At 56.0% G+C, this 13,490-nt stretch overlaps 1 protein-coding gene across 2 annotated transcripts in view; it reads right to left on the reverse strand.

Moving 5' to 3' along the window:
* Positions 1-13,121, reverse strand: part of PAPPA2 (pappalysin 2) — a 208,972-nt gene extending 195,851 nt beyond the window's left edge. For both annotated transcript variants that reach the window (XM_036273419.1, XM_036273420.1), the window contains exon 1: positions 12,221-13,121. In XM_036273419.1, coding sequence (XP_036129312.1) covers positions 12,221-13,121 — 901 coding nt within the window. The remainder of the gene's footprint in view (positions 1-12,220) is intronic.
* Between the last annotated feature and the right edge of the window lie 369 nt (positions 13,122-13,490).

A 13,490-nucleotide genomic window follows, 5' to 3' on the forward strand; every position in this document is an offset into this window, starting at 1 on the left:
CAAATGCAGCAGGGGCTGTGCAGAAGCTAAGAGGACATATGCAGCCCCACACCTTGGGGAGCCTAGAGTACTTTGAATACCGTGACCTTGATAAGGCATCTCAGTGGCTGGTCCTGGGAGACAGAGTCCCAGTGGCACCCGAGCAGGATGCCAGCCCCTCCTCGGCCACCTCCCCCACCTCCAGCAAGGTCCCCTCTGAGAACTCGCTTGTACAGCTCCAGCTAAGCAACACCAGCACCAATTTCCTGTTTTTCCCTTTCCTCTGCCAAATAAATAATGTTGAGATCCTCTCAGAAGTTTTCTTTGGCACTCTGTTTGCCAGGTACAGTTCACAACGTCGCCGCTGTCCTACGAAGAAATGTTTAAACAGGATCCACTATACGCCTCGTGATGCGGAGGCTTCACGGGGTCTTGTCGAAGGGAAGCGTGAACAAGATCCTCTTGCAATGAATACAACCTCCCAGCCCGTCAGCCCGCTGAGGTTAGACGCTTGCCTATCAGGTCTTCTCACCGCGACCGTCACAGGACCGTCACTGGTGCGTGTGCACGGTGTCTCCTGTCCACTCGGTGAAGCACAGCCCGTGTTTACTCAATAATATCTGAACCGTTTGGCCTCTACCATGTGGTCACAAACAACCCAGGGAGATTCTGACTGCTTTCTAGGAAGCAAGGGATACCCAGGGACCACACAAACCTAAATACGATGCCAATCAGAAGCGAAGGAACCCCCTTTTCCACCAGTTGGAGTGGCTGAGAAGACACCAGAGAATGCAGGGCACCTGGTGAACCGGTGACGCTTGGAGCCCAGTGTTCAGAGAGGACTCAATACTGACCTCCGAGTGAGAAAGACAAAGAGCAAGAAGACAGGCGGTCTGAGTAACTGACATTTCAGGTTAAAGGAGGGCTAACGTCATACTTGTTTTCCTTGTCGAAAGTCTTTTTAAAGTGTTTTCTGCTGCTTTTCAGTAAAAAGATGTAAACTAACCAAAGGCAACTGGAAAGCCTTGAAGTAACCCCACATTCAGAGCCAAGAAACTGGGGGTGTGGTGCCAGCCTGTCTGGGATGTTCCCTTCCCTCTCTGGGCCTCGGGGTCCCATCTGTGAAGGAGGGGCGGGAGGGGCCGCCACTGGCTGTGCCGACTGACCGCCAAACCTGGGCTCATCCTGAAGGGTTTCCCGGTCCTCGTCCTTCTGACTGCCTCTCGCTGTTCCACATCCTGCAGCAGTGGCCACAGGAGGTGGAAAGGACTGAGCTGAGCCCACGTCTTGATGGACAGGCTTTGTCTCTGCCAGATCCCGCTTTTGCAATCATCCTATAACCGTGGGCCCCTGGAGCCTCAACTGCTCAGTTGGAATCCAGGGCATCAAGGTTTCACTACAAAAAACTCAATGCTCAATCATACCACACAGCTATGCAAGCATGCCCATGCATAAGAGCTCATGAAAGAGAATTTGCACGGACTGGGGACAGGGGAGGGCCTGTGGAGGGGGGACATGACAGCCCTGGCCTGCTTGGCTGGCTGAGACTTGAGCGCGAGGCGTTGGGGCCTCCTGCTGCCACATTACCATGTAAGGTCGAAAGTAGCCACAGACAGTGACTGAGCACACACCACGCACCAGGCACAGCCCTAAGCGCGTGATGTCCATCAGTGTATTTAACCATCACGACAGTTCTATCAGACCGAGATGGTCCTTACTCCAGTGTCACAGAGCAGAGGACTTCGACTTGCTGAGGTCACATAGCTGGTAGAGGGCTTAGGCCCAGAACACTGGGGTCCAGATCCTGAATTCCTAGCCACTACATTAAGAAAAAAATGCAGACGGATAAAGAGACTGAGGTCGAGCATTTAAGATGAGCTGACAGCTTGTACAGGGGCCAAGAGCTGGTCGCAGGTGGATCAGGTGGAGAGGAGAGAAAGACTTCGCTGGCTCGGACCGTGGTGGACTCTGGGGAGTCAAGAGGGCTCCAGTTCCATGTGTAGAAAAGGGCCAGATTACCCTCTGTCCATTCCTTCAACCCCAAGTGCCCCTCCAGTCCAGGCCCTGCCCTGGGGTGGGGCCACCTCCTTGGGCCTCCTCCTCTGCCATGGCTAGTCCTGGCTGAGGTCAGGCCGATGACACCCTGCACTCTGTCCAAGGGCCCAGTAGACTGCCACACGCGGGGGGGAGCATGCCCAAGGTCCCCTCCATGCTCAGGGCGCATGCCGCGGCTGGATTAGAAGGATAGTCTATTGTGCAGTTATTTCGAATAATGAACGTGCCTGACACAAACGACGTCTAGAATGGATCCCTGCCGCGGTTCGTGTTTATTTCTATTCTGCATTGAGTTAGAGTCCACTGCAAAAGTAGTTCTGGAATACCTACATTGTGCTCGATAAGCATCTGTTGAGTAGTCGAATTGGTGAGTAGATTAAAAAGTAAATTGAGCTAGGTTCTGCCGGTAAGTGTTTTACGTTCAAAGAGTTCCATCCCCCTCAAAGAACTGGGTGTTGGCTGCAGGATTCGAGAAGAACACAGAAAGCGCAGAAGGAGCTAAGACAGCCCGACCTCTTCTTGAGACTGGCAGGACCCAGCTTCCTAGGTTCACGCTCCTCCCACCCGCAGGAGTAATGCGAACAAATGCCCGAAACACAACAAAAGTTCTCGGGGGAGAATGAGAAAGAGCCAATACGTACAAACCCAAAGAAGCAAATACACTGAGTAATTTCTGAAAGTTTAAAAATAATTACAGTTAAACCAGATTGCAATGACATTCCGTTTTTCCATGAGACTTGTTCCTGGTGGATATTGATCAACTATAGCAGACTTGGGGGAATGAGATGGAAGATAAGGGTGACCACTCCTTCTAGTTATTACTGAGTGGGTTTCAAACCTCCTAACCATCGTCCAAACTCTTAGCAAAGAGTTACTGGGTGAGCTTTGCTCGCAGACAATGCACTGGGTGCCGTGAATGCAGCGATGAACCAAGTCCAGTCCTGACCCCGGGCAGCGACCAGCCCAGGGGGGGCTCGCCTGGAAAGAAATGGTGCGGCAGTATGGCCACGCCTGTTTGGTTAACATCGAACCCCAGCACAGTGCCTGGCACACAGTCTCAGCTCAGCGAGTAAAAAGTCACATGGGGATGAGGGTGAGTTGATCTATGTGCCCCAACGAGGCTGAGCACAGGGCACCTGCAGAACAAGCCCACCTCAGTGAGACCAAGGGAGACTTCCTGGAAGAGGAGGCAATTCAGTGCAAACCCAGGGAGTGACAAGAGTGAGTTAGGCAAATGTGAGTTTGGGGGAGTAATTTCTTGTTAGGAGAAAAAATGCAAAGGGGTCAGAGGTCAGAGGCCAGGAAAGACAGAAACTACTGTCACTGCTTGTAGTGTGGTGTCGCTGGAAGTTACATGTGCATGTCTGCGAGTGCATGTGAGTGGGTTTGAGTGTGTGTGAGGGAGGAGTAACTATGCACTGTGAGTGTGCAGGTGCATAGGTACATGCCTGTGCACACACGTGTACATGGGGGGGTCTACCCTGGAGGGCAGTGATGAGCCTGAGGGGGTGAGTGGGGTCCCTGTGGCATACTAAAGAAGCAGAACTTTCCTGAGTGCACAGTGGAGTCATCCCCGGGTTTTGGGCCAGAAAGTGACCTGAACTGCTTTGTATTTGAGAATGATCCCTTTGGTGCAGTCAATCAGCTGAAGGATCAAGGGGTGTCTCAGGTGAAGGACAGCCAGAGTTAAGGTGGCCCAAGCTAAGGTCGCGGCTATGGGAATGAACAGGACGGGTCCAAAGAGCACTGTCCGGGTAGAGCAGACATGACTTGGTGATGGATTACTGCTGTTACATGTGATGTTGGGCAGGGGTCCCAGGGGTACCACAGTGGGAGAAGAACTGAGCCCTGGCCTGTGCGGATGGAGCCCTTTGCTGAGGTCAAGGTCACAGGAGAAGTGGGACTGAGAGAGAAGAGTTTAGGGGAGATGGTTGGAGCCCTTCACTCCTTATTGCCCCTGAGCTAAATCCAGAGACGGCCCCAAGTACTGGATAAGCGCATGTACTCCAGGGACACCGCACCCGGGTTCAAATCCTGACGCTGCATGAACCAGCTGGGTGACCTTGGGTGGAGTCCTATCCTCCTCCGTGCCTCAACGCTCCATCTCCCTCCTCGAGTGTCCGTGAGCGAATACTTGTGAAGTGACCACAGGCACGCCTGGCGCAGCAAGCACCACATGAGTATTTGTCAAGTAAAACTGTCTTCAGTCATTTCTTGGAACGGCTGCGTTGCATGTACATGCTTTACATTTCTGTGACTTCATCTCCCAGCAGTCTCCTGCGGGTTCGTGCTGGCTCTGCTTTGGATTGCTGGTGCTCAGCCACAGGGCCTTGAGATCGGCATCTCTCCTCGCAGGAAACACGCTCTCTGAACCTGGGTCTGCTTCTGACCGGCTGCCCTCGTGCCGAGTTTCCGGGCAGAGTACACTAGACCCTCTCCGTCCTCACCCCCTCACCTCTCATTCATGTTTCCACTTGCTGGGATGTGGCGTCCCCTCCGGCCACCTCCCCATCCCTGGAGTGAAACTGCTCTCTCTAAAGTCACCGGTGACTTCCTAACTGCTATGACCAATGAGCGCACCTCAGGATTGCTGGCCCACTGGGTGCTCCTGTACCATCTGACACTAATACCTGTCCTTCCCTCTTTCCCCAGGCCTCCTGCCTCTTTCCCCAGACCCATCTAGGCAGCTCTGGTCCTCCCATGGGCTGGGCTGAATCAGCTCCGGGGTGGCTCCAGGGGACAGGGAGCACGGCCCAGGTGCAGCCCTGCCATGCTCATTTCTGATTTTCCAACACACGGTTAAATGCCTGATACTTCACCTAAGGGAAGCCCAATAAATATTGGACGGATGGATGGACGGACGGATGGATGAGCAAACAGAACCAAACTGCTTTACTTCTTCCCTGATCTGCCCCAAATGTACAGCAATCATGTGTATAAAAGTTAGCAAGTGCTGACTCACCTCTTGAATGATGACTCACTAACTGATCAACTTTTTGTTGCTATGACTTCCCCTCTGATTGCCAACTGGACTTCTAATTCCAAAATGAACCATAATGACTAGTCTCGGTATCCCAGCTGGTTGCCACAGCAATGCTTCAACTTCAAAAGGTTCTGAGCCTTTGGGTTCCAGTGACCATACTGCATATTTGGGCAGAACCGCTCTTCTTGGCCACGCGTTTCTGACTCAGAAAGAGACCGGGATGTCTTTGTTTGACCCCTTTGATTCATTTCCTGGATGTTCTCTTCTTAAAAGGGTCCAAAGAGCAGGATTCTTTTAAGGCAGGTTGTGAAGCAGAGGATGCCATTATTTTTTAAACACAAACTTAATACAGAGATGTGCCTTCTGGAAGGTGCTAGAACTACGGGGTGCACGACACGAGCAGAAAAGGATGTGATGGGCCCCAGGAGTAACCGAATACCACGTCCCGAAGGGCAGAAGCATGGGATTATGGACTTGTTTATGGCCCCGGGAACTGAAGGCAACGGATGTTCAGGGTGTAGGGGCTCAATCCCAGCTGAGGTGCTGCCTCTCGCTCGTGCCTCTCCGGTCTCCCCAAGGCGCAGACGAGGGTGGGGGCCAGCAGGAGCCAGGCTCCTGTGCACACTCTGCCTGACTCAGCTGGGCAGCCCCAGAGGACCCGTCAACAGTGCATGAAGGAGGAGCAGGAGGATGGAGAACATAGCTTTGCAGGGACAAGCACCTGGGTGGATCTGCTGGGGCTGCCAAAGGTGACTCTGAGTTTCTAGCCCGGCCCCGTCACTCCTGGATATTTCCAACAGTTGGCTCCACCTCATTCCCGATGGGGATGGGGACAGCACGCATCGATCGAATGGTGCTCGGGCCCACTGCACTGTCTCCCTAAGATCGCGCAAGCACGCAGGGACAGGAAGGGAAGGCGGGGGACGAGGACAGGACCACGATCGAGGTGTCGGGCACTGAAGCCGGAGCGCAATGAGCAGGACGACCCCGCAATCCTGCTCAGAGGAACCCCTCTGTGCTACCACCTGGCAGTGGCTGCCCTTCCCCCACCTGCACCCAGGACACCTGGAGGACTCCAGGGTCCCAGATCCCACCTTGTGAGTCCGACACCAGGCCCTGAACCACGCAGCCGCAGAGACAACGCGCCCGAGCACCACCGGGGCTCAGATCGGAGGGGGTTCAGAGTGCCGTAGGGGCTGAGAGGCTGGGAGAGCCGTCAGCCCAGATGTGAGCCTGGCCTCCGAGGAGGGGGGGGTTCCGGTGACAGCCGTGCCATCCGAGGCATGTTCTACAGGGTCTCAGTCTTCACGCCAGGGCCGGCTGTCAGGGGTCCTGATCACCCAGGAGCCGGTGCGCCCGTGTCCCTGCCTCACCAGGCACAGTGCCCCTGAGCACACGCAGCGGAGGCTCAGCGCGCCGCATCCTTGGTCTGCGAAGCTCCCACAGTTGGAGCCCGCGAGGCAGAATCTTCCGCCTCCGCTGCCCCGTGGGTTCCCCCGGCAGCAGGGGAAGTCCAAGGAGAACCCCAGGCGATCTCTGTGCATATTCAGGTCTGAGAAGCAGTGCTCCAGAACATGAGCGACCAACAGGGCCAGACAGGAACCGTGTTAGGCTCTGCAAGCCGGACAGTCTCTGTGCAATGTCCCGACCCCGCCACGGAGCAGGGAGCAGCCACCGCGAACCTGCGTGCGGCTGGCTCCCCGTAACAGTCACTTAGGAAAACAAGTCTGCTTCGGACCAGATCGGCCCTGAGGCCACAGTACCACCTCTAGCCCTAGGGTTGTGGGCTGACGCTTTCTGAAAGTAACTAAATTCTTCTTCACCTGAAACAGGTGAGCCAGGAGCTTCTGTTGAAGGTGGAAGGGGAGCCCGGCACCTACCAGTTCCCCTCAGAAGCCCCTGAGGCACCCGAGCAGGCGACAAAAGCCGAATTCCAAAGCCACTGCCCCGGTTCCCCACAAAGAGCTTCGAAGGTTCCTCTTTCCTTAGGCACACCCAGCAGTCTAGGTTTCCACTTCATCCTGTAAACACAGCCAAGACGAACTCTGTGCCCAACACCCTGGGATGACCAGTGTGAGTCACACATGCATTTGGCCCCTGGGGAACTTGAGCAGATAGAAATGAGACACGTACACAACTAAGAAGGCAGGGGGCAGCATGCACCCAGGTGACCGCACATGGAGGGCTGCAGAAGCTGCAGGCACAGGAGGTCTCCTTTGTGGGGCACCCAGGGGGGCTGCCTGCACGAGGCATCCAGCCCTGGACTGTCAATGGAGGGGCCTAGGGACAGTCTGTTTTCTTTCTACAACCAGACACAGCCTCTCTTCTGCAGGGCCAAACAGCCACCGGATACAACCTTTTCCTGTAGACTAATGCTAATTTGCCTCGTCCACACAGGCAAACTCAGGGATCTCATCCTAGACAGAGTGGGCGAACAGAACCCACCCGAGGGGTGGACCACAGCCCTCTCACATCATGGCAAGGTCACCAGAACCTGGTGCATGTCCAGGTCCCAGGCAAACACTCTGACTTTGACCATGGCTGCAACATCGGAAGAGGCAGGTGGGGCATGGGGGTGTGGGTGGGACCCTCATCTTCAGAGCAGATCCGGGAATGGCGTGGGCGTGTCTCTGGCGGTCACTGAGTCCTGCTGGGTGAGGGGGAGAGAGCACTCAAGGCCCTCCTCTGAAATGCTTTGACTCTGTCTTCTGTGCCACTCCGTCCTCCGCAAGAGCAGGACTCCTGCCCTCGGTACACAGCTACCTCACTGGGAACAGTGGATGCCACCTCCACCGATGAACCTCACTGCTCAGGTTCATTCAGAACAGAAAAAGCGACCAACATGCCCTGCACGAGGGGCTTCACACCCGAGGTCGGCAAACTGGCACCAGGAAATCCAGAGAACTCAGAAACATCATGAACCTGCACCCTGGGGAGTGGCCACGGCTTTCATTCGAGTCTCAGAAGCGTCCACGACCTTCCAAAAGCTTTAGGACCACTGTCTAATTTACCCAAATGAAGACTGCCCAGGCTAAAAAAGAACAAATGAGTCAAAAAACAAAACAAAACAAAAGTAGAGGTCTTTCTGATTCAACTGTGTTCTCGATCATCTTGAGATCGTTTTGTAAACAGTCCTATTTACCACCACGTGTATTCGACAGATGAGCAAACGAAAACTCTAAGGAATGAACCAAAGCGAAATGATAGGTTTGTGGGTTAGAACCAAAGAGAAGCAGGTGCCTTGGTAACCATGGCCCCCGTGTCCTCAAGGCCACATCATAAACAAACACCACGGCTCAAGCCACGCGTCGGGCACTCTGCAGACGTGACTAATTTAGACATCATAACAACTCTGTAAGACGTTATCTCATTTTTTGATTTGAGGAAGCCGGGACTTGGAAAAGTCCGCCGGGTTGCCAGAGATCCCGGCGCTGATAAGCATCAGCGATGGGAACCTGACTCCGCGTCTGTCCGACTCCCAACTTCTACACCAGGAGACACTGCGACTTGGATCCCGGGGGAAGGGAAACTCGTCTTCACGCCGGGACGGTTTCTTAGACATCTCTGTACCCCCGCGGTGCTCTGCATGGCACGGCCCTCCATAAATATTTGTGGGATGAGGGAACCTGGGCCCAGGCTCCAGCCCTGCCAGGGACTTGCTGACTCGGTCTCCTGCAGGCTGGAGCCGCAGGTGGTTACTCAGCTGGGCACCTTCAGGGAACATTTGAAATCAATTATGGGTGAGGCGGAACCTATGAAAAGGGTTTCTTCTGTGTATGTTGGGGTTGAAGGAGAGGAAAGGAAGTTGAGGAGGAGGGGGAGGAACAGCATGGTTTCTGGGTTGGGCCCTGGAGCTTCAAGTTTTCACACCAGGACGGGACAGAAGTTGGCTTGTGTCCCCTGCTGAGTTCCAGTGGCCCATCCAGATGGGCTCCTGACCTCAGCCTACTCCTAGGTGGCACACACCCCCATTGCCAGCCCCCCCGAAGCAGCTGCACCCAGCCCTTGCCTAGATAGACCTTGTCACCCTGCTTCCGAGCTGCGGGAGACAGACAACTTCACAGGGTCAGCATGCCGGGCGCCCGACTCTGTCACCCCCCTCTCGGGGGCAGAGGGAGCTCAATGCCTAGTCAGTGGGGCCTGCGTTGTCCTCGGCCCTAAATAACAATCCATTCCGGAGTCCAACTTCCTATTTTGGAAGAATGTGGAGAGGGGAGGGAGGTAACCCTAGTTGATTTGGTTTTCTTTCTTTCTTTTTTTTTTTTTTTCTAATTTCCATTCTGGAATATAAAGCTCTTTTTAATTAAAGTATAGTTGACGTACAATGTTATATTAGTTTCAGGTGTGCAACATTGCCAGTTATTTACCATTCTAGTTGCTACCCGTGCAAAGGTAGTCACAACCCCCAAAATGCTACCTTAGCCCCTTCGCAGAGGCCCTGCAAAAAGGGCTCGCACGAAGCTGACCCTCCCAGCAACACTCTGGGAGGGGCGATTAAATACAGCCCAGAGGCCAGGGCAGGGACAGCCCTCCGGGAAACCAGACATTCTCCACTAGTGGCTTCCAAGGGCCTCCTCTCCTGTGCACGAGGTAACACTGCCACCTAGTGCCCTGTGCAGGAAGTAGTCCCCAAGGCCCCACAGTTCAGGGGTCCCTCTACAGGGGCTGCTGTGGCTGACTTGCTTGAATCTCTGATGAAGAGAAAATGGCCCAAGGCGGGTAGATTGAGAACCAGGAAACTAACCCTAAGTGAGGGACGTGGAAGTCGAGGTTTGAGAGCTGGTGGAAGAGTGTGGTAGCCGAGTCCTGTAGCACCTGAGCAGCAGACAGGCGACGGTGGGATCGGCTCTCGCTCCCAGGAATGGACCCGTAGTTGCCATTCTGCACCGGTGGAGGCCAGTCCGTCCAGGGACGGCAGTGAGTGGCTGCCAACGCGCCAAGGCTGCTGTGGGAGGGGGAGGGGCAGCCGCTCTGCCGGTGGGAGCAAATGAGCTCTATTCCTAGGGACCACCTTTGACCGGCTAGTCGTCCACCACGGGCACCCAGTGAAGCGTAAGAAGCCAAGCGCGATGAGGGGACAGGGATGCCTATGCCCTCAGGAGCCTGTTCCCAGCCCCCATCGATCCAAGGCTTTTACCCTAAAGCTTTCCTGAATACTTTCTGATGTGCGCAAGCCTGAGGGAACATAGAGGGTGGAAGTCAGAGAGGAGACAGACCTGGGTACCCCCACCCCTCGACCTGCCCGGTGTGGATTTGAGGGGAAATACCAGTACACCACAGGGGACATTTTGATTTGGAGAGAACGAAACCCCAGAAGCTAGACTGTCTGCAAAAGATTTCCTGCCTAATTTTACATGCTCGGGGAGGTTAAGAGAGTTCAGATGGCACATTGGAGAAGGATCTGAGTGTGTGTGCTGTGGCAAGGTGGGGGGCCCTTGGTGGTGATGGACAGGTGGAGAGGGAGGGAGGTGGACGGGGGTGGGGGCAAGGAATGCTGTGACTGGAATCAGATCGTGACAAGGCTCTGCTCCTGCGGATCACGAGACAGAAGGACGCAGGAGTCAGGACGGGTCAGGTACCCACTGTCCAAAGTGTCTCCAGTTTGGGGTATGAACAGTTCGGAGCAACAGCCTCCACGGGCCTCCCTCACGCATTCGCTGGATCCTTCTCTAACCCTCGCAGCCTGGGAACGGGGCCCGGGTCCCCTTGTTGCTACCGCGAGAGCAGGAGGAAGCAGTCGCGGGTCTCGGTCGACACGGCTCGGTTTCCCTGGCAGATGGGCACCGGGAAGCCAGATCAGGCAGCACAAATGTCATCTGGGAAGAACGGCGACAGTGCCAGCTCTGGCCAGATAATCATCTCATTATTTCTTCCATTTGGCCCCGGAATAAGGATTTCCTTCGACTCTCTTGCTACCCCCACCTACCTTGCTGCCCGGCCCCTTCTGTCTCCCCTCCTCTGTGCCCTTCTCCCACCTCAACGTAAAATGAAGCGAGACCGCAAAACTCGAGAGTACTCAGTGTCTGGGAATCCCGGCTTCCAGAGGAGAAATCACAGCCAAAGAGGGGGAGACAGTGTGTCCGGCAGGGATGTTCCAGCAACACCCCATTGAAAGAGGCTCCCTCCTTCCAGATTTCTTCCTCTCGTCTGAAACTTATTTGCAGCATCCAGCAACCTGAGAAGTTTTTCATCTGGACAGCTGTCAAGCACTCCGGGGCCGCGCAGCTCAGTTCCCAGTCTGCCTCTGGCAGGCCGTGCGTGGCTTTGGTCTCCCATCCATGTAATGGAAGTGGAAACATCCACGGGGCTTGTGGATGATCCAAAGTAATAAGATTAAAGTGGTTCTCCGTGCGCCCAGCCTTCGTGGGGCTCTGTCTCGGGGGATGCAAAGGGGTGACACCGAATGATAAAGGAGCAGGTCGCATCCCAACCCCTGGCTTGGAACTAGCGCCCGCCCCCCCCATAAGGCAAGGGAGATGGTTCTCACAAACTCCACTCTTTTCCCCGTCCTTCTGGGTAACTTTCTATGAAAACCAAGATCTGGGTATAGTGGAAATAAACGTGGGTGATGTTCCCAGATGTTGCCTCTGACGGAACCATGGAGTTATACGAGGTGTTGTTTTAGGTCCCTCTGACAATAGCCAGGGCTAGAAACCAGGTGACCGTGATGTCCCCAGGCTCACACGGGCTTGTTAGGGACCCCAGGACCCGGACCAGGTAGTAGCTATCTGCCAAGTTCCAGGCCGGCTCAGACAAAAGGGAACCAGTCAAGACCATCGTCTGTGCCCCTGCCCAACCTGCTCCCTGGCTAGGGCTCCCTGCCCCGGTCCCTGCATTCTCTGGAGCTTCCAAGTTGTCCGGGTATCTCATACTGACTATGAGAAGTGGAGGGTGACACCTCGTCCCCAGCGACCAAGAACCAGAGGTCTTCCCTTTAAAGAGGAGGAGGAGAGTGGGCTGGGGGTCTCCCACGTGCCAGCACGGTGGACAGAACCACAGGTCAATACCAGGGACAGAGGCTCCTGGGGTCACAGTCATCACTGCAGATGAGTTGAGTCCCGCTGTGCTGGTGGAGAAAGGCTCTGCCCTCTTCCTGGCCCCTCTCTGGGTCTCCCTGCCCATCCCCTTCCCCTCCACGCCCCTGGCTCTGACCCGCACAGGAAGCCAGCCGTGCCCCGGGAGCACGGAGGCCCAGCGCGTTACCTGCAATGATGGCGAGGCTGCTCTGCCCCCCCTCCGGCTTCACCCAGGCCTCCACTGTGAACGCCTCCCGGGGAACCTCAGCCAGCACTTCCGGGCGCAGCAGCAGCCTCTCCCGCCTCCCTGAGAAGTACACGATGGGCAGTGCTCCGCCGTGGGGGTTCGAGGTCTCTGCTTCCCCGTGGGGGTTCCCTTTGCCGTTCTGGGCGCTGTCCTCCGAAGGACTGGTTCCGGCCCCGGGCGTACGGGGACGCTTAGGCCAAGGTTGGAAGTGCCGAGGAGAGACATGGAGGTCTTCCCGCCTGCCCTCTGCCTGCCCCTTCACCACCTGCCGGCGGCGCCTGGTCTTGGCCGGCACCTTCCTCTGGGTCTCTGGTTTGGGTTCCTCCCTGCGTGCAGAGATGGTGGCTGGGCGTTCCAGAGTCCCAGCCTCGCCGAGGGACTCCTGGGACCCTTGATCGTGGAGATGAGCATCATCATCTCTCGGCAGCTCCAGCTGCCCAGTAGGACCATCCGCTCCCCTCGGGGCGGCCAGCTGCTGGGCCCCAGTCCTCACTGCCGCCCTTGCTGTCGGGTCTGGGGCAACACCGCTCGCCGCCATTCCCTCGGCGGCTGGCTCACTGCGTCCTGCGTGCTGTGCGCCCTGGTCTCCCACAGGGTAGGGCCTCGGGGAGCTGCCAGCCCTGCTGGGGTAGACCCCAAAGAGGTGATGCTGGGGGAAAGCTCTGGGTCTTCGGACCTTGGTCCCCAGCCAGCAGCGTTCTCCTTCCGGCAGCACCTCGTCCAGGTGTCCCCTCTGAGCCAGGGATCTCTTGAGTGTCCAGCCCGGCTCAGAGCCGGCTGTGCTGAGCACCCACCCGGCCAGAATCACCAGGCTTATTCTCAGGATCTCTGACCACATCATCCTTCCCTCTCTGCGCACAGGTCCCGAGGTCAACTTCTGGGTACCACAGCAGAAGGATGGGGGAAGAGAAAGAGACGGCCAGCTGTGGATTCGCAGTCACCAGGGAAACTGTTGTGTTCACAGACCAAAGTTTTTCAAGCAGCCCCAGAAGAGAGCCTCTCCTGGCTACCTGCTCGGGGGCCCTGCCAGCCCGGCCTCCGTGCCTCCCGGGGTGCGCGTCCCTCACCGCTCCCTGCTCTCGTCCAGGATGAAGTTCATTTCTCCGGGTTCCTTTGAATTTCCTCCAGAGAGCTCAGGTTTCTTTTTTCCCCCCTTTTCAATAGCCCCTCCCCTCCTGATTCTAGAGGAGGGACACGTGGACAGAAGCCA

Source organism: Molossus molossus, unplaced genomic scaffold (assembly GCF_014108415.1).
Source record: "Molossus molossus isolate mMolMol1 unplaced genomic scaffold, mMolMol1.p scaffold_m16_p_20, whole genome shotgun sequence".
In the NCBI taxonomy this organism is placed as follows: domain Eukaryota; kingdom Metazoa; phylum Chordata; class Mammalia; order Chiroptera; family Molossidae; genus Molossus; species Molossus molossus.